General features: G+C 35.6%; 1 protein-coding gene across 5 annotated transcripts in view; it reads left to right on the plus strand.

Moving 5' to 3' along the window:
* Positions 1–27,530, plus strand: part of Irk2 (Inwardly rectifying potassium channel 2) — a 101,491-nt gene that overhangs the window by 23,217 nt on the left and 50,744 nt on the right. For 2 of the 5 annotated variants that reach the window (XM_067758720.1, XM_067758722.1), the window contains exon 2: positions 3,410–3,765. The exons of 1 other annotated variant lie outside the window; for it this stretch is intronic. In XM_067758720.1, the coding sequence (XP_067614821.1) occupies positions 3,488–3,765 (278 nt within the window). In that variant the 5' untranslated portion in view covers positions 3,410–3,487. Of the gene's footprint in view, positions 1–3,409; positions 3,766–11,703; positions 12,059–27,530 lie in introns of those variants that run through there. 2 more of the 5 variants (XM_067758726.1, XM_067758737.1) reach the window with 2 other exon arrangements.

Here is a 27,530-nt window from a genome sequence, read left to right on the forward strand (position 1 = left end):
TGAGCAAGCTATTCGTTGCACAGTTTGTTATTGTGAAGTACTTTAATAAAGGCTATTTTGCATTATTACAAATTGGAGTTATTTATTAAACAGTTTAGTGATTCGAACTTAGCAGAGGATTGCAAATAAGAGGATTTGCAAGCAAATTCGTTACAATATTAAGTAGAAGAAAATGAAAAAGTTCTGCAGGGCGAAATAAAAAACCCTTGAAATCTTGGCAGGTATTACATATATAAATAAATTAGCGGTATCCAACAGATGATGTTCTGGGTCACCCTGGTCCACATTTTGGTCGATATCTGGAAAACGCCTTCACATATACAACTACCACCACTCACTCTTAAAGCTCTCATTAATACCTTTAATTTGATACCAATATCGTACAAACACATTCTAGAGTCACCCCTGGTCCACCTTTATGGCGATATCTCGAAAAGGCGTCCACCTATAGAAATAAGCCCCACGCCCTTTTAAAATACTCATTAACACCTTTCATTTGATACCCATATCGTACAAACATATTCTAGAGTTACCCCTGGTCCACTTTTATGGCGATATCTCGAAAAGGCGTCCACCTATAGAAATAAGCCCCACGCCCTTTTAAAATACTCATTAACACCTTTCATTTGATACCCGTATCGTACAAACAAAGTCTAGAGTCACCCCTGGTCCACCTTTATGGCGATATCTCGAAAAGGCGACCACCTATACAACTACCACCACTCCCTTTTAAAACCCTCATTAATACCTTTAATTTGATACCCATATCGTACAAACACATTCTAGAGTCACCCCTGGTCCACCTTTATGGCGATATTTCGAAACGGCGTCCACCTATAGAACTAAGGCCCACTCCCTTTTAAAATACTCATTAACACCTTTCGTTTGATACCCATATTGTACAAACGTATTCTAGAGTCACCCCTGGTCCACCTTTATGGCGATACCTCGAAAAGGCGACCACTTATACAACTACCACCACTCCCTTTTTAAACCCTCATTAATACCTTTAATTCGATACCCATATCGTACAAACACATTCTAGAGTCACCCCTGGTCCACCTTTATGGCGATATTTCGAAACGGCGTCCACCAATAGAACTAGGGCCCACTCCCTTTTAAAATGCTCATTAACACCTTTCATTTGATACCCATATTGTACAAACGCATTCTAAAGTCACCCCTGGTCCACCTTTATGGCGATATCTCGAAAAGGCGACCACCTATACAACTGCTACCACTCCCTTTTAAAACCCTCATTAATACCTTTAATTTGATATTTTACAAACAAATTCTAGGGTCACCCCTGATCCACCTTTATGGAGATATCTCGAAACGGCGTCCACCTATGGAACTAAGGATTACTCCCTTTTAAAATACTCATTAACACCTTTCATTTGATACCCATATCGTACAAGCAAATTCTAGAGTCAACCCTGATCCACCTTTATGGCAATATCCCTAAATGGCGTCCACCTATAGAACTATGGCCCACTCCCTCATAAAATACTCTTTAATGCCTTTCATTTGATACACATATCATACAAACACATTCCAGGGTTTCCCTTGGTTCATTTTCCTACATGGTTATTTTCCCTTATGTTGTCACCATAGCTCTCAACTGAGTATGTAATGTTCGGTTACACCCGAACTTAACCTTCCTTACTTGTTCTTATTATTGCATTCTCTTCGGGTTCTGAACCATATTCCAAGTTTCAAGCTTATAGCTTATCGGGAAGTTACTTAAATTTTAATTACAAAATTCATGCCAGCCAGCCAACCAACCAGCCTGTCAAGTCAATCTAAATAAAACCGTTTAAAAAATACAGACCAGTAGTGGAATGCACTAACTTATAACGATGCGATCCCGACAAATTTTTATTAACGATTTTATCGCTTGCCTTATCGATTGTACTATTCACTAACTTAGTTTGAACGACTCGAAATAAATGACATTTTAATTTCGTTTTAATAGTAGAAAGGTGGCAGCACAGCTTAACGAAACCTAAAAAATGCGAAAAGCACAAAAGGAATGCCAAAAATAAATAAATTCCGTATACTAACTGCTTTTAAAAGTCATTATGGTACAAGTTTTTATATATTGTGACGAATATTAGTGATACTAAGTGATACTCCCATCACTAAGCCGATGCTAAGCAGTGACTTGATGCACATCAATAATTCAATCATTATGTCTACACATATGTACGTACGCACAGCGGATAAGCAACGCACAAACACATGCAGATATTTTATCTGAGATGCTCCCAAAAGAATGCAATTATAATTGTGGAAGTGTCGCTCACAAATCCACGCGAATATGAGAAGCTATACACGTGCATCTGTAGTTATAATTTTATAGTAGTAACTAAGTAAATTCTGGAAGCGCCTAGAAGATGCAACGAGGAAATCAAAGAGTATAAAAGGCAGCAACAGTAGAGGCGCTACAATCAGTTTGATTTAAGAAGCCACCTGGCGATCAATAGTAGTGTTGTGAAGTACGTTATATTGTGAAGAACTTTAATAAAGGCCATTTTGCATTATTGAATAGTGGAGTTATTTATTCAACAGTTTAGTGATTCGAACTTAGCAGAAGGTTGCAAATAACAGGTTTTGCAGTAAATTCGTAACTATATTTTAACAAAAAAGTAAGTAAATGCGGTATTAATTTCTTTTTTTTCTCTGTTGATATCGCAGTTATTCTTGTAACCCTTAATTGGCCATCACCTCAAGTTGCGAAATAATATCACGAGCAAAGTCTGGGGTAAGTCGGTACAGCTTTCGAAACTCCGTTGCAATCAAGTGGAATGGGTTATCTACTTCTCTAAGAAGGTGTCTGTCCACTGGCGATGGACTTAGTAATTCTTCATCTTGTGATAAAACGTACGCCAAGTACTCAAATGCCATTTGATTTATAAAGTAGCTTTTCGTGTTTGAAAGTATTGAATCAATGTTCCGATTTTCTTTTTTTAAATTGCCAGAAATATTAATTTCGATATTTTTAACGCAGCCAATTTACTTGCCATTTATTTAACAACACAGCTGATGGTCGATAAACGAATATCGATACAAAATAGTTACTAAATAACGAAATCGTTATAGTTATCGATTCGCAAGTAAAGCGATGGCAAATGTGGTTAAAAAAGTTAGTGAATTCCACTACAGGTTTCAAACACGAGTACTTTTCCTTTTTTAATTTACCTGATTTACAATTGTTTTTGTTTTTATCGGCCTGTTGATAAATGATTCAAGGTTCGATTCGAGCTCAAGGCCAGAACAATAAAAATTATTGTTCTGGCCTTGAGCTCGAATCGAACCTTGAATTACCTGATTTACTTTTTTTATTTGCCTTACGTAACACAATTTTTATAAAGTCAAGCTTATGTTTTTTTATTTTTAATCTTTGCAGTTTTTCTTGTGCACTAAATACGTAACAAATTTTAACAAATTTGCTTTCGAATAAGTGATTCACATTCAAATTGAAAACATGCGTCTTAATCTATTCAATACGTTACAACCCACGGTGGGTGATAAAATTGATACACCAAGTCCTGAGAATACTTCAGCGACAACACAGTTACGGTCATCAAAACGTTCACCACTCATGCAACGTCCAGTTACCATTGAGGCAGATCCTGATTCTTTAGATAGCGTTATCAGTAATCCACAGTCGTATCCAATAACAATCGTACCAAATCGACCTGCGAGTTTTTATGGTTATCCTACAAATGGTGGAAAAAGCTTTTACCGGCAAGCGAGTACAAGGTGAGTGAGTACCTAAGTACTTTTTGGCACTGTAGTTCTTATGGTAGCTATATTTTAAGAGCTAAAAAAAAAAATTTATCGTTCCTTCTTTCAAGGGGATTTAAACTGCTTAGTTGCTTGGTGTAACGTGAATTCAATGCCGTTGAGCCTAAATAAAAGTAAATTCATGTGCCTCTCTCGGAGATCTTTGCCAGCAGCCTCTTACGTAATTAATAATTTTCGCCTTGTATCAGTAAATTATTTTGATGACTTATTATAATATCATATTATGACTATTGTCAATAAGGCTAGAGGTGTCATTCGTGAAACAATGGTCTAAAGAATTTAGTGACCCTTATGTAACGCAAGCACTTTTTACCACATTAGTTAGACCGATACTAGAATACGGATCAATAGTCTCGAACTCGCGGTATCAAGTTCACGCAAATAGACTAGGGTCAATACAGTAGCAATTTTTACTTATCTCTTTAAGGAATTTTAATTGAGACTCTACGTATAACCTTCCACCTTATACTAGTCGGTCAAAGCTTATCAATCTTCCAACTCTCGCAAGTCGTAGAGAAATGCTAGGCATATTATTTATGGCTAAACTACTGAATGTACTCACTTCTAGCCCCTTTCTTTTGAACGAAGTAAACTTCAATGTCCCATCCCGAGCGTCAAAACATTACAAAACCTCTTCTTTTGAGTCAGTGAAGAACTAATTTCGAATTAAATGAAACTTTCCGGTGTTTATGTTTTGATTTTAACTCTCAGTCGAATTCATTTGATATAACAAATTCACTTTTTACTATAAAGAAAACTGTCCAATGCTATCTTAACTCGTAATAAATAAAAAAATATTTAAAAAATCTTTATATACTAAAGGGTTCAAAAATATATGTAGTATATGTATAATTTCCAACTGTTATGTATAATACTCAGCTGATGATTTTTATTCTGGAACTGAGCAGTTTAAGATCTCGACGCTTAACAAACCTCCGCCTATCAACAACTCGGCAAAAATAAAATCCGTACGTCATGCGGATGCGCCCCTCTTGTCGGTTGGGCGGGCTTCGGAGGGTATTAATCCATTGGTTTTATTATTATTGTTATTAAAAACCTATGTGAAAATAATTGGAAAGATATCGCATTGTAGGCTGCATCGCCATTGGGCGCTTTCAGCAAATACAACTGTTTATCAGTAGTTGAGTCTAAACTTTCGGAACGCACGGTTGGGTATTTTTGATCCAATCAACGGTTGGAATTTTTCGTCAAATTACTAAGCTGAAATTTTTTCGATAAATTTACTCAACGTGTATGTTCGGCTGTATGCCAGTTCTTTGACATTTTAAAATGTTGATTATGAATATAATGTTTACTCCAAATGTTATGGTGAATTGTAAAGAAACAATTTAAGTATTTTTTCTTAAAGTCTTTTTTCTTAAGTTTGACTCGCTGTACATAAAACAAACTTTATATCACACAATTGACGGAAACATGTTTGCAAAGTATCAACAAAAATTGTGTTCACTGAAAGCGCGCAATGTAATCAGTATTTCTAACTGCAGTGTTAATTAAGGAAATGTTGAATTAAAGCTTAAAATTTTCAATAACTTTGCAAATGATATGAGATAAAATTTCTATATTTTTTTTAAATGTTATCGATAACAAACCAATAAAAATCGATAACTCGTTAATAAAAAAACAGTTAACACACTGATAGCAAACCGACAGCCCATCGATAATAAAAAGATAACAATCCTATAATGATAACTCTTCGATAACGAGCCGATAAGAAACCGATAATCCATGGACAACAAACCGATAACTGTCCGAAAAAATGTTAATACCGGCTGTAAACAATAGAAAGCCGATAGCACTTCGATAACAAGCCGATGACTCGTGCATATCAGTTTTTATCGAAAAATTATAATTTCCTATTACAAGGTGATAAAAACCCGATAATTTGTAAATAAAGGTTATTGTCTGATGCTTCCCTCAAATAGGAACTGTCATACCGGTGACATATTTTCCAAAGTTCTAACATAGTTTTGAAACGGCCCTGAAATAATTCCAAAATGTTCTCGAAAGCAGCGAAGAAATTAATAATACCAAAATGGCTTTAAAATACTCTCGACATAGTTTCGGAAAAAACCCAAAATAATTTCGAAATAGTACCGAGATGATTCCTAAATAGTGTAAAAACGTTTCCTAAATAAACTTTTTAAGACAATTTTGAAATTATGTCAAAATTTTTTCGAAATTGGGGCAGAGATATATTCCCTTCCATGCTATATATATCGGGTAGAGTGGTCGTAGAATGGATCGATGTACCATTTGCTCTACTAACTCATGGATACCTGCTCGTGTCGCTTTCCTACAAAAGGCGTGCGAGATTAGTTATATGTACGCCAAGGACTACAAACCCATTTTTTCAAAATCATTTCTGCTCAAAACCTTTGAGAGCGTAATATATGCCTGCATAAAGCTCTCCATAATTGGTAAACTGTTTTCCTCAACACCAAACGCATACGCCAATGGCAAATCGGCAGACGCGGCACTGCATAGACATTGGAGGGGCTTTCAACAATCCTCTAAACGGGCGATCATGGATGGTGTTAATTATATTGAAGTATTTCAAGCGGTGACTTGATGGATCAGCTGCATTCTAAACTGCAGGAAATGGCTTCGCAATGGGGCTGTATGAGGCCACGTAATTAGACAGAGGCGCAGGAAAGCGCGGAGTTCTTATAAACGGAAAATGTGTTCCAACAATTAGGCCATTAATGGATCGGGGGCTTGGGGATATATAGCTAGGCATCTAATGTCGAGTTGACCGCCAACGCAGAGAAGACATATCAGAAAAGGCGACTCCCGTGCGATTTCTTTAACATACTGCTGGAGAAGATATTGCTAGCAGCAGAGCTTAACCGTGATAGCTCAATCTTTTATTAGGGCGCCACTGTTAATGGCTATATGTAGATTTGGGGCTGTGAAGTATTACGTATATTTGTGAACCAGCATTAACAGCAAAAACAATGTTAACTCGGAAATCAAACGGGGAACAACTTTTGCCAACAAGTGTTACTTTGAACTGAGTTGGCGGTTGAAAATTAAAGTGCTCTCTCAACTAACTAAATTCACGCTGTACAAGTCGCTCTTCAGCAGGACAGGTATGCTCTTGGAGTGTTCGGGAGAAGAGTTCTCCGGAGGAGTTATGGTCCTGTCCGTGATGCCGACGGTGGGTATCGAATGAGATATAATGATCAGGTCATGTTATGTGAACGGACGAATACGCTCCGGCCAAGAAAGTAATGCAGTCGACACCTTAGTTTGGAAGCAGACGAAGGGGGAGACCTCCTTTGAAATGCGAGATGCAGGTGGAGGAAGACTTGACCTCTTTTCGTGCTCCCAATTGGCGTCAGTTATCGCGAAATAGGAACAGCTGGCGTGACTTTATACAAAACGGCCAAAATCGCTTAGGCGGTTAAGGGCCAATTAATGATGATGATGAGTACTCCCAATATCATATTTGCTACTTTAACACACTGAAAGAAAAAGACTGGTAAAACCAACCGAAATTTCTGTAAATTTGTATCCATCGCAACAAGATGTTGAATCAACTGCGCACAAATCGTTGATTCGTAATTGACCGTTTTAGTAGTCAAATGAACAAAAAAAAAAGTTGTAAATAAATGTAAGGTGCGATAACCTCCGAAGAGATTTTAGACCGAGGTTCTCTTCCAATTTGCGTCGTGCTCCTCTTGATTTTCCCTACAAATTGGCCGGACGGGACCTACATGTTTTATACCGACTCCGAACGGCATCTGCAAGGCAGATGAGTTTTCACTGAGAGATTTTCATGGCAGAAGTACACTCGGAGCGCTAGCCAATCATTGCCGAGGGCCGATCCCGCTTAGAAAAATTGTCTTCTAATTGAAAAACCTTATTTCTAAAATTTTGATGTTGCTTTGCCCGGGGTACGAACCCAGGGCATACGGTGTGGCAGGCGGAGCACACTACCATCACACCACGGTGGCACTTACTAACCGAACGTCAATTGAGCTACATCAAATATGCTGACACACATTAAACATTATACACTTTATTATTTTGTTTTATTAAACGCACTTTCACCAAACTTTTTATTTTATAATTTATTTAATTTATAGTTTTGAACTTCGCTTTGCAACACTGATGACCTGATACGAAACATTCATTCTCTCTCAATTCGTTTCCAGGAATGGGGCTTGAAATCAGCTGTCTGTTCATTCAATTGTAAACAAAAGTTCATTCGTTTCGAGAAATCCGTTCGGTTTCATTATTTTCAAATAAATCAGCAAGTAAGCTGATAAAAACTTATTAAAATTTATAAAAACGGCAAAGTTTTGTAGAAATATTTTGTGGTAGATAAGTGAAAAAATATGAAATAATATATTTCGATTGCGTTGCTTTGCTTTGTTGCTCTGGCACCGCCATAAGATAACAATGAACAGCTAGCCCCTTTTTTCACTTTGATGCGACCAAAACGTTTATGTACATATATATGTGTAGCCACAAACAATAAAAAACGCAAAAGATTTATAAGAAATTACGAAATTAGATCACATGAAGTATCTGCGTTGTCGCCCGCATAAGGCTGTTAATTAAACATGTTGCGTTAACCTATACGTATACCTACAATTTATCTCAGCTGTTAAAAATGGAATGTCGCAACGCTCCACAAAAACTTGGGCTTTATGCATCCATTTACATCAATGCGAAGACTAAGAATCTGACTTTTACCAATCGAAAGTTGCTACCAAACCCCGTTTCGTGTGCAGCCCTTCGATGAAAGTTATTGTCACTGATAAATTTTCCACGGGTGAAAAAGAGTTATTTTTTTCTTCGGATTTGTAATCCTGACAAAAATTCGAGTTTTTTGATATCCCATTTGACAATCTTGAGTAAATTTTCGGTGAAAATCATAAATTAAACCTTTACCGTGTAAAATACCCCAAAGTTATTCTGAAATGCCCAAATTTGATTTTGAGTATGATGGCATCTATTGCTAATGTTATAAAAAATGCACATTTTTACGCGCTCTCAGAGAGCGAGAAGTTTCATATCAGGTCGTCAGTGCTTTGCAAATAGAAATGAAAATAGTAGTCACAAAACTGATTCTCAATTTTTTCAGTTGCAGCCAGTGTTGCCAGGTGATGAAAAAAAGAAGCTAGATTGGCAAAGAATGTTAGAAAAAGCTAAATTTAGAAAAAAAAGCTAAAAAAAGGCCAGACATTTTTTTGGTTAATTCATAAATTTTTTTTTTATATTTTAGTTTACACATTTGTAAATAAAAACTTATAAACATAACTTAAACATAACTTCTTGTTTCAAAACATATCAGGCACATTTTCCTTGACTAGCACATGGAATTACTTTAAATGAATTCATATGTGTATATACACAAAAAAAAATATTACAAACTAATTATTTATATAAAATATTCCCCGTTGAAAAATCAGAAGAGCTTAATTCTGCGAATAAAGTTTGGCTATTTACCATAGATATGAAATCATCGGTAATTTCAAAATCATTACAACATTTAGATAAGCGTTTTAACGAACATCTAATATAAGGCAGCGCATTAAGCATTTTAATTTTAATTTGTTCCTTAATTTAGTTTTCAGAATTTTCATGCCACTAAAATTTCTTACAACCTCCGCGTTACTGAGTGGTAATACTAAAAAACTAAATATGCATTTAATGCATTTTTATGTTCTCGGACTTCCGACCAAAATTCCATGGTGGAGTATAAATTTTTCCATTGTATAGTTATAAGTTTTCGCCACTGCAGCTCTATTAATGCTATTTGACTTGAAGAATAACTATACTTCTCTTTTTCAAAGTAAGAAAATACATATGGCTTTGAAACTTTCAACGAATTTTCAGCAGAAAAATTAATTAAACTTTTGTAGAGAACTCATATTATTAGGTATTAGGTGTTCACAGGAACTATTATTTTATTTTAGAAATTATTAAAAATACACTCGGATTAAAAAAGGCTAGAAAAAAGTCACGAAGCTAAACCCAAAATTTCGAGGCTAAAGGCAAAAACAAAAGGCTAAATCTAGCCCCGAAAAGGCTAACCTGGCAACACTGGTTGCAGCTCAGCTCATTCTTAATTTCTTCTCTCGCATGTAGTTGCCAGACTTGATTGTTTCGAACAAAACTTATAGTATAAATATTTGACGTAACATTTTAAAAAGAGTACTTGTAAGTTACAGAAAAGTAAAGAATCAAATCGCAGGAAGGTAATTCACCACTGGAGTAACTTTACGTGTAAATCGGCAAGTTTAATTTTAGTAACACTTTAAGTTGAAATGATTCCAAAACAACTCAAACTTTTATGTTGTCGGAAACATCAACATTAAAAACCGATGTTTTTTATTATCTTATTAAATTCATCTGCGTGACTGAAAATTCGTAAAAACTTGAACAAAATGTTACTAACTTTGGAAAAATCCTGTTCGTTCAAACAAAAGTTTTGCAACAAGAGGGCGCAATTTTGCTTTTCGCTTGGACGAGAAGTTGCAAAATTGTATCTATCAGGTGTCCCGGTATCTCATAATTTTAGCACAGTAGTTTTTTGTTGTTTTCCCATTTTGTGTGTTTTTTCGATTTGATGGTTTTCTTATTTTCGTGTTTTTTAACAAGTGGCACCATCGTCATAAGTACAAAGTAGAGAGCGCAGTGAGCGTAAAATTCTCTTTGAAATTTGCTCATTTATTGACAGTTGATCGCCGTTGAAATGACCTGTAAGATCAGTTGTGTTAACAGAAAAATCAGTTAGATTGACCAGGAATCTGTCAATTTTACAGAATTTGTTAACTTAAAGCCTTCCGCGATTTACAACCAGATTGACTGAATTTTTGTATGTGTGCGTGTCGGGTATTTGACGCTTGCCACACGACTATCAAATAAAAAGCCATCAATCAACATTTGAATTGAGAAACCGTAGCGCTCGGATGAGAATATGTCGTCATCGGATGATGACTTTTTTTACTTGCAACTACAGCAGTTTTATTAAATAATAAAAAAAATTATAAAAATTGTATCAAATAATAATAAAAGCTTTACATTCCATAAAGCTGGTAAACATTGATATTTTTCAATAAATTTTAATATGAATTGCTGTTCTTCCGCGCACTTGTTCATTTTGAATGTCGACACAAACTAAATACAACACTGCGTTTTGTAATCACACCCCGCGACTATCAAATAAGCTAGCGTCAAATGAAAAAATCTAAAATTTTGGATTTTCATCAACGTGTAGCCGACAACAAATACGTGTGTCACGAAGCCACCCGACTGCACTAACACACACAAAATTCAGTCAATCTGGTTGTAAATCGCGGAAGGCTTTTAAGAGCGACAATTTCTCTTCTGTTGAAATGACTAAACAAATTTTTTCGTTTGACAAAGAACTCGGCCGAATTACCCATAATTCGATCAATTTCACCGAATCTCCGTTAAGTCAAGAACAACAGAACCGATTTGTTGATTTTACTAGCACCATTTCTTTCAGTGCAATAAAAATAGACATAACCGCACGCAAATATTGGCAGCTGGTTTTGATATCAAAGATTGCTTGCTGTTATTTACTTTTATTTTTAAAAATTATTTGAAACCTTTTAAACTCAATTCTTTTCAATGAAGTCAAAATACTTTTCTAATATATTTTAACACCAAAATAATCGACTCAACAAACATAATATAAAGCAACGTTTTAACATGCTTTTAACAAGTTCTTACATACCTGAATACATAATACATGCAAATTTATATAAACTTATTTATATATTGATGCCCAAATACATTTTTACTTGTGAAATAACAACTACAATGCCGATTATCTTCATCTCAATGTTTCATATTGAGTAACTTTCAAGTTGAAAGTTAGTTGTTTAATCGGGCTTTTGAGTATTACTACGCGTGCGCGGCTGTCGATTATATCAGCAGAGTTAGTGAAAAGTCCATACATAGCAAATAGCTACATATATATAAGTTGCTGTACTTCATGTGTCTAGATTTTGTATGACAGTTTTTATTATTTTTCGCAAGGATATTACTCAAATAAACAAATGCAAAATCAACGCAGTGATGTGTCAAAGTTGAATGAAGCCGAAGAGGTAGCCGCTGAGATAGAAGATGTAAATCCTTTGTCATTTCAATGGAAACGTCAGTATATGCGCGGAATATCGGCGACTCCATCACAGGCTGGCGTTTATTATGAAGCGCTGAAGGGATCAAGCGCCTCGCTGGCGAAAGGGTAGGTGTGAATAATGTATAGAGAAATAAATCTCTCATAGGTATTTGATAAACAAAATTTGGTAGATCACATTCACTTTAAAAAATATTTGAAAATGCAACAGTTTGATAGATTCAGGAGCATCGGTTTAGGGAGTCGGGAGAGAGGGAGTTCCTTGCCCACTGCAACGGTGAGGTTTAATTTACCGAATGTAGACTTATCGAGGACCGAGGCAGTATAATAATTTATTAAGGTAATGGATATAGTTACTGGCTGCGGAAGCATATGAGAGGGGGGGGGGGGGGGCGTTGATGGACGTAGCTCAATACATATATCGGATAGGCATACATTTTGAAAGCACCATCCAATAAATTTCGAACTAAGAGGTACACCCTGGCATTGGCTTTAGACACTGCAAGTGCCATCTGAACGGCACATGCGCGGAATGGGACCCATGCTTTTATAGTTGAATGGGTTGATTATATTTCTGGGAGTGAATGTAAGCAAATGACTACCAGAAATATTCTGAAGTAGGGTTTATGCGGCCTCTCCTATAAATATTGATAGTTAAAAAAGTCCTTGAAAGTTTGAGAGCAAAGGAAACGCGGGCAGTCGCATACGCTGTTGACATCCAGGGTATGGGTAAATCTTCTCTAGCTATTAGTGAGCTCATTTTGGGAAAACCAGGACTGAGCTGGTTGGGGTGAATAACGTTTGGGGTGGGTCGCGTTTACAACGTCCACCAGGAAAACCAACACTGAAAGTGCCATCTTAACGTCCACCTAGTCCTTTCAGTGCAGTGCGAGCCTCCCTCTCCCTTTGAAACGAACACAGTTTCAGCCGGATCATCCTCCTTTTTTTGTATAACAAGACCCAGCCAACGTAGCTGCAATATTTTTATTCTTTGGATGAAGTATGTTGATGTCTGCATAGTGCTCGTACAGCTCATCGTTACATCTTCTTCCCCAGTAAAAAAATACATCGTCCAAAGATTAATCTTTAACCGCCCTTTAACGAGCAAAGGAATGCTCCACAAAGCAGAAAGCAAAAAGCCGATGGGCTTGCAAAAGAGGGTGCAGCACACGATGAATCGACGATAGACGTCACAATCCGCTTTAAAGAAAATTAGAATAAGACCAGAGTTGCACATGGTACATCAAACAGCAAAGGCTTGGATAGAAGCGCAGGGCTGCAAAATTTCTAAGACCGTGTACAAATATTACGATGCCAAAGTGTTTAATATCTCTTAAGAGAAAAGACTTAAGGCTCATTATATAGCATATTTACTGGACACTGCAGGAAGAAACGGTTGAGCACATTCTGTGTTCATGGCTTGCGCTCTGCATGCCAAGGCTCTAGCTAAGAGGGGTGACAGAGTTACCATATATCTAAGCTACTAAGCTAGGTCCTAAAACCTTTTTGTATTCGCCAAGAGGACCAAACTGTTTTATAACGTATTTCCTGGTACCTGTTTGGGGTTTTCCGTTTGGTCGTCAAACAAATTCTGGTAGCACTCTGGACACATGTGAGGTCTTTACTGGCCGGCCAGTTCAACTAAAGATAAAATACTTAAAAAAAAGTTCTCTGTGATTTAACTGGAGTTAAAATTTTAGTTAGGCTTAGTTTAGCCAAGTATTGAAAAACCGGGCCTCAATAAGAGAATAAGGGAAAGCATCTTATTCTGTGGTCACCAGCAATAAAAACCTAATTCGAACTACGAAATTTGAGGGGCGCCAAGTTTGCTGCCTGTTTTTTAGTTATAAAACTTCATATTTTTGTGCAAATTTTTGGTTTTTTTATAATATTTTTTTCTATGAGTTATTATAATGTATAAATGTTTTTTGTCTTAAGTATGACAACATCTTTGGTATTAAATTTGTTGTTCGTTTTGTTATTGTCATAGCAATAAAGACACTCCTGGAAGGTTTTGGGGAGTGCTATCGATGTTGATGGTCCTTTAACGGATATAGATCCGATAAGTTCCGGTAACGAGCACCATTAAAGTATAAGCTCGACGACTTCGGAAACGATTAAATATGACCACATTGAGCCTTCTAGGCCATCGTGCCCCACCACCCAGTTCTATGAGAAACTTGGGGTCGCCAGATCCTCAGCTGCTAAAGAAACAGGATTCAACATGAGTAGTTGAGGTTGATAATTGGTTACGAGATGTTATAAACTGCGCTGGTAAACCCTTGAAAAAATTGAGCTACAAAACCCCTTAAACCTCGAAAATCGTAGTTAAATTTTAAGCCCACTACCCCCTGGGGTGAGTCAGTTTAAATATTGTATTTGTAATTTACACTCTAACACAGATAACATATAACACACTATTATTCTGTAATCCCCTTCATCTGCGCTAGTAAATATCTCTTATTTGAATAGTTTATTGTGTTAAAGAAATAACTTTTATGCAATTAGTGCAATTGTACTTTGATGCGAAGTAGTACATTAGACAGTTTTTGTATTCTTGACGTGTTAATATCATTTTGCGCAGCACATGAGATGTATTTTTTTTCGTTTGTGAACTGTAAGTTGTAAGAATACATAGGAGAATTTATATGACACACAGATTATACTCAGCTGAGCAGAGTTCACAGAGTATATTAACTTTTTTGTTCGCATAACGGTAATCCGTAACGGCATATAGTAATCGAGAAGATATAGACTTCTATATATCAAAATGGGTGAAAAAAGAAATTCATTTAGCCATGTCCGTCCGTCCGTCCGTCCGTCTATAAACACGATAACTTGAGTAAATTTTGAGGTATCTTGATGAAATTTGGTATGCAGGTTCCTGGACGCTCATCTCAGATCGCTATTTAAAATTAACGAAATCGGACTACAACCACGCCGATATCGAAAATTTCAAAAACCGAAAAAGTGCGACAATTCATTACCAAAGACGGATAAAGCGACAAAACTTGGTAGGTGCGTTGAACTTATGACGCAAAATAGAAAATTAGTAAACTTTTGGACAATGGGCGTGGCACCGCCCACATTTAAAAGAAGGTAATTTAAAAGTTTTGCAAGCTGTAATTTCGTAGTCGTTGAAGATATCATGATGAAATTTTGCAGGAACGTTACTCTTATTACTACATGTATGCTAACAATGTAGGAAAATGAACCGAGGGAAACCGTGGAATGTGTTTGTATGACATGGATATGAAATGGAAGGTATTAAAGAGTATTTTATGAGGGAGTGGGCCATAGTTCTATAGGTGGACGACATTTAGGGATATCGCCTTAAAGGTGGATCAGGGTTGACTCTAGAATTTGTTTGTACAATATGGGTATCAAAAAAAAAGGTGCAAATGAGTATTTTAAAAGGGAGTGGGCCTTTTCGAGGTATCGCAATAAAGGTGGACCAGGGGTGACTCTAGAATATGTTTGTACGATATGGGTATCAAATGAAAGGTGTTAATGAGTATTTTAAAAGGGCGTGGGGCTTAGTTCTATAGGTTGACGCCTTTTCGAGATACCGCCATAAAGGTGGACCAGGGGTGACTCTAGAATGTGTTTGTACGATATGGGTATCAAATTTAAGGTATTAATGAGAGTTTTATAAGGGAGTGGTGGTAGTTGTATATGTGAAGGCGTTTTCCAGATATCGACCAAAATGTTGACCAGGGTGACCCAGAACATAATCTGTTGGACACCGCTAATTTATTTATATATGTAATACCTGCAAAGATTTTAAGGGTTTTTTATTTCGCCCTGCAGAACATTTTCATTTTCTTCTACTTAATATGGTAGGTGTAACACCCATTTTACAAAGTTTTTTCTAAAGTTATATTTCTCGTCAATAAATCAATCCAATTACCTCACCATGTTTCATCCATTTTTTCGTATTTGGTATAGAATTATGGCATTTTTTTCATTTTTCGTAATTTTCGATATCGAAAAAGTGGGCGTGGTCATAATCGGATTTCGTTAATTTTTTATACCAAGATAAAGTGCGTTCAGATAAGTACGTGAACTAAGTTCAGTAAAGATATGTCGATTTTTGCTGTAGTTATCGTGTTAACGGCCATGCGGAAAGATAGACGGAGGACCGTGTATAAAAACTGGGCGCGTCTTCAACCGATTTCGCCCATTTTCACAGAAAGCAGTTAGCGTCATAAAATCTATGCCCCTACCAAATTTCAAAAGGATTGGTAAATTTTTGTTCGACTTATGGCATTAAAAGTATCCTAGACAAATTAAATGAAAAAGAGCGGAGCCACGCCCATTTTGAAATTTTCTTTTATTTTTGTATTTTGCTGCACCATATCATTACTGGAGTTGAATTTTGACATAATTTACTTATATACTGTAAATATATTAAATTTTTTGTTAAAATTTTACTTTAAAAAAATTTTTTTTTAAAAGTGGGCGTGGTCCTTCTCGGATTTTGCTAATTTTTATTAAGCATACATATAGTAATAGGAGTAACGTTCCTGCCAAATTTCATCTGATATCTTCAACGACTGCCAAATTACAGCTTGCAAAAGTTTTAAATTACCTTCTTTTAAAAGTGGGCGGTGCCATGCCCATTGTCCAAAATTTTACTAATTATCAATTCTGCGTCATAAGTTCAACTCACCTACCAAATTTCATCACTTTATCTGTCTTTGGTAATGAATTATTGCACTTTTTCGGTTTTTCGAAATTTCCATATCGAAAAAGTGGGCGTGGTTATAGTCCGATATCGTTCATTTTAAATAGCGATCTGAGATGAGTGCTCGGGAAGCTACATACCAAATTTCATCAAGATACCTCAAAATTTACTCAAGTTATCGTGTTAACGGACGGACGGACGGGCGGACGGACATGGCTCAATCAAATTTTTTTTCGATCCTGATGATTTTGATATATGGAAGTCTATATCTATCTCGATTCCTTTATACCTGTACAACCAACCGTTATGCAATCAAACTTAATATACTCTGTGAGCTCTGCTCAACTGAGTATAATTAGCAAAATCGGATGACGAACGGACCCACTTTAAAAAACAATTTTTTTAAAGCCAAATTTAAAATCTTTACAGTATATAAGTAAATTATGTCAACATTCAACTCCAGTAATGATATTGTGCAACAAAATAAAAAAATAAAACAAAATATCAAAATGAAAGTGGCTCCGCCCTTTTTCATTTAATTCGTCTAGAATACTTTTAAGGCCATACGTCGAACAAAAATTTACCAATCCTTGTGAAATTTGGTAGGTGCAAAGACTCTATGACGATAACTGTTTTCCACGAAAATGAAGCCACTCCCAGTTTTTATACACAGTCGACCGTCTGTCCTTCCGCTCGGCCGTTAACACGATAACTTGAGCAAAAAACGATATATCTTAACTAAACTTAGTTCACGTACTTATCTGAAGCCACTTTATCTTGGTATAAAATATGGCCGAAATCCGGCTATGACCACGCCCACTTTTCCGATATCGAAAATTACGAAAAATGAAAAAAATGCCATAATTCTGTACCAAATATGAAAAAAGAGATGAAACATGGTAATTGGATTGGTTTATTGACGCAAAATATAACTTTAGAAAAAACTTTGTAAAATGGGTGTTACACCTACCATATTAAGTAGAAGAAAATGAAAAAGTTCTGCAGGGCGAAATCAAAAGCCCTTGGAATCTTGGCAAGAATACTGTTCGTGGTATGACATATATAAATAAATTAGCGGTACCCGACAGAATATATTCTGGCTCACCCTGGTCCACATTTTGGTCGATATCTCGAAAACGCCGTCAAATATACAACTAAGGGCTACTACCTTTTAAAACCCTCATTAATACTTTTAATTTGATACCCATATCGTAAAAACAGATTCTAGAACTCCTGGTTCACTTTTATGGCGATTTCTTGAAAAGGCGTCCACCTATAGAACTATGGCCCACTCCCTCTTAAAATACTATTTAATACCTTCCGTTTGATACGCATGTCGTACAAACACTTTCCAGGGTTACCCTAGGTTCATTTTGCTAAATGGTGATTTTCCCTTATTTTGTCTCCCAATCTCTCAGCTGAGTATGTAATGTTCGGTTACACCCTTCCTTACTTGTGCAGTTTAATTTCAGAAAATTACAATTCAAGTTCAGAATTTGCAATCTAAATTCAGAAATTATAATTCAAGTTCAGAAATTTACAATTAAAGTTTAGAATTTCCAACTCAAGTTCAGAAAATGACAGTTCAAGTTCAGAAATTCCAATTTAAATTCAGAAATTTACAATAAAGTTCAGAAAGCTATGTTTCAAGTTCAGAAAATTAGAATTCAAGTTCAGAAAACTACAATTCAATTACGTATTATGAAAAATAACACCCTACTTATAATTTTCTGAACTTGAAGTGTAATTTTCTGAACTCCACTTGTAATTTTCTGAACTTTAATTGTAATTTCTGAACTTGAAATGAAAATTCTAAACGTGAATTGTAATTTTCTGAACTTAAGTTTTAATTATCTTAATTAATTTAATTAATTGAATTGGAAATTCTGATCATGAATCGAAATTTTCTGAACTTGAATTGTAATTTTCTCAACTTGAGTTGTAAATTTCTGAACTTAAGCTGGAAAAGGTGTAGTTTCGGAAATGTTTAATAATAAAGTTTTTAGAAAAATATTTTTTTTGTAAATAAACTTTAATTTTATCAATTACAGTGAGTTAGATTTTCTTTTAAGAAATTTTGTTTTATAAGTTGATACAGGAGCACTACTCTGAATGCTCCAGCAGTAATCAGCTAAATTATGCGCGTTCCAGTGTCCTTGATATCCCTCTTCCATTGTTCGGAGGTCCTAGTGAAAACGCTCGCCCTGCTCTTCACTGGGATCGGAAAACGGTCCATATTGCTATGTAGAAAGTGCATCTTGATTATCGTGTTAACACCCAGATGTGGAAAGTGTAGTATCATTGTGTTTATATGCTCAGAGAAGTTAGGTTAATTCATATTTGGTAAAAAGTTTTTTATAGCCCAAATACTCGTCCGATGCAGATTTTTGTGGCTTTCATGCGGCTAGTGAACTGAGTCACAAATTAATTTTCCAATCTGTGGAGCTTCGAAAATTTCAGTTTTCACCTTTTCAGAACTCAGCTGTGGATCTGATTTAGAAATGTATTTGAAACATTCACCATTTTTATCTCTAGCTTTTACATATTGTAGTAGAAGTATTACCAATTTGATTTCGGCGTGTTATGAATTTATTATGTGAAATTTAACGAGTTTTTATAGAAAAATTGTCGATTTGCTATCAAAAAGTTATCGGTTTTTTATCGGCTACCAATTTGTTATCGGTGTTTTATCGATTTGTTATCGACGACTCATATGTTTTCTATGAAACAGATACTGATAAATTTTCACTATAAAATCTATGATAGCTCCATGTTAGCTTCCCTGTAGCGAAAATGGGTGACTGTCGCACAAAGCACCAGTTTCGCACTAAAGGTTTTAATGACTATCTAAAAACGCGCGCTTATAGGATGCATAGCGGGAAAGTTGGTAGCCACACTTGTATCAACAGCGCTTGAGTCTGAGCGTTAGGAATTTACAGTAATAAGTAAAGGACTATTTCAGAACCAGCTACAACTGAACCACTTAGGAACGCGTTCAAAAGGTGTGCAAAGAGGCAAAAACGCTATTTCGTAGGACATCACAATGTCCTAATAAGATAGATAGAACCTGTGCTAGTACAGAACTATTGCGATGCGCTGTAGGATTATATTACTTTATTTTCCAGAACTGAGTGCATCTAGATCAGGCTGCTTATATCAGCTATGCCAAGGGACCTAGAAATGCAATGATTTCTATATTTTTAAAAGATTTTTCTATGTCTAGAATGAACTAAAGTAGCAACCCATTTTATAATCAGCTGAGCAGAGCTCACAGAGTATATTAATTTTGTTCGCAAAACGGTACCCCGTAATGGCATAAACTAATCGAGATAGATATAGACTTCTGTATATCTAAATGATCTGGGCGAAAAAAAAAATTCATTTAGCCATGTCCGTCCGTCCGTCCGTCTGTCCGTAAATACGATAACTTGAATAAATTTTGAAGTATCCTAATGAAATTTGGTTTGTAAGTTCCTGAGCACTCATTTCAGATCGCTATTTAAAATTAACGAAATCGGACTATAACCACGCCCACTTTTTCGATATCGAGAATTTCGAAAAACCGCAAAGTGCGATAATTCATTACCAAAGACGGATATAGCGATGAAACTTGGTAGGTGGGGTGACCTTATGACACAGAATATAATATTAGTAAAATTTTGGACAATGGGCATGGCACCGCCCACTTTTAAAACAAGGTAATTTAAAAGTTTTGCAAGCTGTAATTTGGCAGCTGAGTATGTAATGTTCGGTTACACCCAATATTAGCCTTCCTTTGGTTGAACTGGCCGGTCCATGAGGACCTCACATAGACTGAATAAGTCCGTAGTGTTTAGCCTTCCTTACTTGTTATACATATACTTGTATAACTTTATGTACATATATATTTCCTTAAAAGTCCCATTTTTCTAAAGATCACTTGAACTTGATCTACTTATAAATTTAAACTTACAAGAAACAGAATATACAACAATTTCCTTATCAATGGAAGCAAATTACACAGCTGATGACTAAGAAATGTATGTACGCATGAGTGTAGCTATAGAAGCGTAATTTATTTATCAGAAAAACTTACTGTTTTTATGAGAGGATAAGTATATCGTGGCTACTTATATGTCATCAGCAAATTTGTTTTTATCTGTTTAGAAATCCGTAAATGACAAAAGTGATAAAGTGTTTGTTAAATTATTATCAATCATATATACTATAGTTTTTAAATGAACTCATACTCCTATGTCCCTATTGGTCTTGGTTCATTTGTAGATAAACACACATCTGTACATATGTAAGTACATATATTTATGTAAATAGTGTTTGTACGATGCAGATATGGATATACATATCACCATTTGTGGTCTACCTTACATGTGCACATGTAAATATTTTGTATCGCATTTCCCTTGATTTGACATTCAACTTGAACTTGCGGGAATTACATAATTAGATACAACAAGTAAAGGTGTCTAAGTTCGGGTGTAACCGAACATTATATACTCAGCGTGAGCTTCAATTGCACATTTCATTTCAGATAAATTACTTCTCTACATAACACGTTGCACCGCCCGTTTAAAAGAAGAATGTCTCCCCATTTCCTCTTACAATAAAACTTGATAAGTGAAATATCATTGATTCCAAACTATTTTTTGCTAAGTTATAACTTATTATTCTAGTCTACGACCCTTTCAAAAATCTTTTATATAAAAGTGGGCGTGGTATTTAACTGATCTCGTCCATATTTTCTAGCAATATTTCCTGCTGTAAGGGAAATATGTGTACACAATTTAATTATGATATGTTAATTTTTCTTCGAGTTATGGCTCCCGAAACATAGATTTTTTAAAATTTGAAGTTTTTCCTATTTACTGTTACAAATACACTTGGGAAATGAAATATCATTGATATAAAGCTCGGTTTTGCAAAGATATAGCTTATTTTATTCGTCCACGACTCTCTTAAAAATCTTTTATATAAAAGTGGGCGTGGTTTTTAACCGATTTCGTAAATTTTTCTTCAAAGCATTCCTTATAGCAAAGGGAACCTCTCTGCCGAATTTTGTTACGATAGGTTTAACAATTTTTGATTAATAATATTTGTAAAATTGATTTTATCACAAGTGGGGGTGCAACGCCCATTTAGAAATTTTTTTCAAATTTTTATCAATAGTCTCAATATCAGTACATGCGCCAAATTTCAACATTCTAGGTGTATTATTTACTAAATAATCAGGTTTTTTGTGTTTTACAAAATGTTATAAATATAAAAAGTGGGCGTGGTTATCATCCGATTTCGCTCATTTTCAGTACCAATCTATTCTGGGTCCAGATAAGCTCGTGTACCATATTTGGTGAAGATATCTCAATATTTACTCAAGTTATCGTGTTAACGGGCAGACGGACGGACGGCCATGGGTCATCCACATTTTTTTCGATACTGATGATTTTGATATATGAAAGTCTATACCTATCTCGACTCCTTTATACCTGTACAACCAACCGTTATCCAATCAAGGTCAATATACTCTGTGTACAAAGCACGCTGAGTATAAAACCTAAAGATAATGATCACTTATGTGCGGTGTGTAGCGCACGAGTTTGATTGATGTTGTTGCTGTTGTTATTGCGTGGCTCTTTCTCTATCGTCTATCCTGCTGCATATCTACATACGTAATACCTCTAACTTGATGTTGTTTTATGATAAAATTTTCATTCGTTCTGTTATATGTAATTCATTGTGTATATAATTCTGTTTGTGGGCGTGAATTTTTTCTTTGATTTTGCTACCTTCCGTTAAATTGTTTCAATGTTGCACATTTGGAATTATTATTTTATTTGAAGCAATTTACACCATCAACGATTGCATTCACAGGCAGACAGCAAAAACAATCTGACCTGCAATTACTTTTAATAATCGTCAATGTGCTTGCGCTGTGTAGTGCGCATATTGGCACTTTGCTGTTGTCATTGCTTATGCTGTCATTATGATTTTAATCCTTGCCTTTGTTTTCATTGTTGTTGTTTTGATTATTACACGGAAGCATTATTTTGTATTTTATTGTATCATACAGTTTATAATAATAAACATGTAAGGACGGGACTGTCTTCGGCTGTGCGGATCACTTCATACCTTCCATGTATGGGGCTGAACTATAATCTTATCTCATTAGTAATATCCAAATAATTGGCTGTATAAGATAAGAAATATATAGTGTTGTATATTGGAACAATTTTCCGTCATACCTTGTCAAATAAGGTTTCGAGACAAACCGGTTTCGGTGTTGTGCCATCATCAGTGTCGATTGTCGTTCTGATCTGTTGTTGTCGTTTGTCCTGTATTTATAGTTCGTAGGTACATGATCAGGTATTGTCAAAATTGATGCTTGTGTATATTTAGTTATGTGTATGCGCTGTGTGTTCACTCAGAATCGAGGGTGGCTTTTAATGATCGATTTGTGTGGCTGACTGAGGCAGGTAAAATTCTGTAATTCTCGTCGTTTGATCTTCTTTTTGGGTTTGCTGCTTTGGCGCGTTTATTGTTTTGTGTTTATTTGTTGTTGTCTGTTGTACCTGTGTGGTTACTTGGTTTCTTGTAAATTCAAAGCTCAAATGTTATGTCAGAAATTGTGTTTATCTGTTCGTTTGTTATTCTACCGCCGATGTTTTTTGTTTGTAGATTTCCATGTTTTCGAGTACGTTGAGACGGCGGCCTTTTGCTTGTACGTGAGGAACCCTAACTGTTTTATTGATGTTTGCTGGGGAACAATTATTTTCGACCATGTGATTCGCGAAGTTAGACTCGGGTATAATGTTTTGATTCTTTTTTTTTTTGTTGTAATCTGTAATGTTTTCTCTGAACCTCGTTCTTATTTTCCGTCCTGTTTGTCCTATGTAACTGTGTTGGCATCCGAAAATAAGCTTGTATACGCCGTGACTGTTAAACGGATCCTCTAAGTGAGATTGTTCTGTGTTTTGATCGCTGTGTTAATGTTGTATTTTTTTTAAAGAAATTTGCCAATTTATATGTTACTTTTCCAGTATATGTCATAATCCCGCAGGTGTTACTATTTTCCTTTTCATTATTTCTTTTTCGTTCTACATACGTCCTTCTGAGCTTATCTACTAGTGCTTTTTTATATCCTTTGTTTTCAGCAATGTTATATATTACTTCAAGCTCTCTTTTACATATATGCTTTTTGTGCAAGAGGTGTTCTTTCAAGTCTATGTACCAAATGCCTTAATGCTGTTGGAGGTGATTTGATGTATTATGTATTATTGGGTGGCCGTTGGCTTTCTATATATGTCGAAGTTAAATCTTTTGGCAGCTTTATCAATATATATCGCGAGGTCTAAACATATTGATTCCTCCGTCTTTTTCAGCTTCCATTGTGAATTTTATATTCCCGTGCTGCTTGTTGAGGTACTCCAGTACAAGCTCTTTGTTATTAGTAGTTAAAACGCATATTATGTCATCAATATATAGTGAACAGATGTACACCTAAGCTATTTTTAAGATAAATATAAAATAAAAATAAAATAAAAAATTTTAAGCACTTCCTTTATACAAATGGACAAAAATCATCGAAAAATATTCCTGCATATTCTTGCTAAACTTTGATCTTTAAATTTTGACATAGAAATTGCAAAAATATTTATGAGAAGTAAAAATATAAAAATGTATCGCACATTTCTTGGATTGGAAAGTTGGTAGGAAAGGAGATATTATTAGTCAATCAATTGCGCTCCACCTTTATATTTTTACTTCTCATAAATATTTTTGCAATTCCGATGTCAAAATTTAAAAATAAAAGTTTAGCAGGAATATGTCTTTATATAAGGAGACATTTTTCGCTGATTTTTGTCCATTTATATAAAGGAAGTGCTTAAAATTTTATTTTATTTTACTTTTATTTTCTCCTTTTCTTACATTTTCTCGATGTCTTAACCTATCTGTTAAGTTTTAAGCTTGCAGCTCAATGAGAACTTACATAAAAATCAATCCCAAAATTTCCTCCGTTTCGTACGATTTTTCTAAATATCTCATCCCGTGCACCCCCTAGCGAATCTTTTTGTATCGTGTCATCGGCTGTCATCGACCTCTGAATGAAGTTTGAAATTTAAAGCCTATAGCTCATCGAGAAGTTACTTAAAAGCTGGTTTGAAAATTTTCAAATTCTTATCTATTTCAACCCGTGCGCCACCTAACGGATTTTTTTCCTTTTGTTGCATTGTCACGGTGTTCTAACCTATGTGTACAGTTTCACGTTTGTAGCGTAATGAGAAGTTACGCAATATGCACACGAGGCGTAGCTTCATAGACGCGTTACGCGTACAAGATATGACATGTAGCTACGATTTCTCTACGCCTCAAGATCTGCACACGAAGCTACTTTCGAGCGTCGCTACGAAAAGCAAACAATTATTGAAAAAAAAAAATAAGAAATTAAATTTCTTCAGGCATATCCGTCCCGAAACCAACGGAAAATAGGTATTAAAATTTGTTTGCATCCCCACGCCTTTGTAAATTATGAAAGGCAACTTTACACCCCCGCGGACTAGAGAAAAAAGTGATTTCTAGTTTCCAAAACTTTTAGTCGCTTCAACAATGTCTAACCAAGCTTTTGTGGTGTTGAATACTCTTTTTTCGCTTTGGTAATATACCTTTCACGCACTTTTATTAACTAAAATAACATTTTCTATCTAATTACTCAAACTCGCATAGAAAAAAATGTGTGTGCTGTTCCTTTTATGCAAGCGTACGTATGCTCAGCGACCAACATTGCTGTACGCTTAGCTACATGAAGCTTTCATGCTTTGTCGCATTCATGCAGCTTACGCCTCGTGTGCAGCTCACCATTCATGTACATGTGTTCGACATCAAAGCGTACAGATTTCGCCTGCAGCGTTTAATATGCGTCTATGACGGGTAGCCTCGTGTGCACCTTGCCTTACTTAAGAATTGATTGCAAGATTTGTATGAAAAGCGGACAAATATTCAACCGACCTAATATAAAGGAAGTAAAATAGGCAGGTACTTTGTATGAGGATGCAAAGTTTCACTTTTTTGTGGTCTGCATGTAAAAACTATGACCACGAATCACTTATTTCAACAATATATGACGTAAGCGTTACTATTTGATGCTTCTAGACGTAAAAAAGGGGGCAGGAATGACAGTTTATATGGGGTATATCACTACATAGTATAAAACAAAGTCGCTTTTTCTGTCCCTATGTCTTTTTGAATGCTTAAACCTTTAAAACTACGCAACGGATTTTGATACGATTTTCTTTCATAGATAGAGTGATTGAAGGCGAAGGTTTATATGTATAATAACATCCATTAAATAGAGGAGAAATACTGTTATTTTTCAAGTTGTATATATATAAAAGAAAGTGGTGTTATTACACTATTTATAACTCAAGAACGGAAGAAGCGATTTGGCTGAAAATTGGTGGAGAGGTAGCTTAGAACCAGGAGACGGCTATAGAATACTTTTTTACCCGTTCTGGCTAGGGTCTTGAGATCAAAACGTGAACCTGTGTAATCCTGGGATGTGTTTGTACAATATGGGTATCAAATAGAAGCTGTTTATGAGTGCTGATACGGGGTATTTTTCGTACCCCTGGGTGACTAGCGTTTCGAGATATAGGCGAAAACGGGGACCCGGGTACCCCTAGAATGTGTTTATAGAATAAGGATAACAAATGAAAGCTGTTGATGAGCGCTTTAATACAGGCTAGTTTTCATACGTTTGGTGACTAGGGTCTCGCGATATAGGCCAAAACGTGGGCCCGGGTACCCCTAGAATGTGTTTATAGTATATGGATAACAAATGAAAGCTGTTGATGAGTGATTTAGTACTTGGTAATTTTCATACCTATTTGTGACTAGGGTTTCGAGATATACACCAAAACGTGGATCAGGGTAACACTAGGATGTGTTTTTACATTACGGGTATCAAATTGAAGCTGATGATGAGTGTTTTAGTACAGGGTAGTTTTCATACCTATTGGTGACTAGTGTTTCCAGATATAGGCATAGAACGTGGACCCGGGTACCCCTAGGATTTGTTTATACTAGATGGATAACAAATGAAAGCTGCTGATGAGTGCTTTAGTACAGGGTAATTTTCATACCTATTTGTGACTAGGGTTTCGAGATATAAACCAAAACGTGGAATAGGGTAACACTAGGATGTGTTTTTACATTATGGGTATTAGATTGAAGCTGTTGATGTGTGCTTTAGTACAGAGTAATTTTTATACCGTTGGCTGACTAGGATCTCGAGATATAGGCCAAAATATGGACCCGTATACCCCTCAGAATGTTTGTAAAATATGGATATCAAAAGAAGGCTGTTGTTGAGAGCTTTAAAGTAATTTTCATTGTGATATTCGATTTAGTCGCATCAACCTAGCAAAACTAATAAATATGGATACGAAGCGGAAATAAAGACATGAATTAATAATACCCACGTTAACCTGGTCGATTTGTATGGACGAACGTTAACCGATATGGCGCCATCGATTTTTCGATAGGATTTGGGCTCAGGAAAAAAAGTTCCACTACGCTACACAAAAAAATAATTTTCGAGCCTGCGAAAAAAGAAATGGCGAAAGGGTAAAATTTTCTACCAAAACACTCCCCAAAACCCAAAAAATATTTTTTTTTTTCAAAAAACTGTTATAAGAACGTTGGCGATACCAGTTTTTGTAAACAAAAAAAATTTTTTATTTTGTTATAAGAACGTTGGCGATACCAGTTTTTGTAAACAAAAAAAATTTTTTATTTTGTTATAAGAACGTTGGCGATACCAGTTTTTGTAAACAAACAAATTTTTTTTGGGTTTTGGGGAGTTTTTTGGTTGAAAAATTTACCCTTTCTCCATTTTTTCAGAGG

This window comes from Eurosta solidaginis, chromosome 1 (assembly GCF_040869045.1).
Source record: "Eurosta solidaginis isolate ZX-2024a chromosome 1, ASM4086904v1, whole genome shotgun sequence".
Classification (NCBI taxonomy): Eukaryota; Metazoa; Arthropoda; class Insecta; order Diptera; family Tephritidae; genus Eurosta; species Eurosta solidaginis.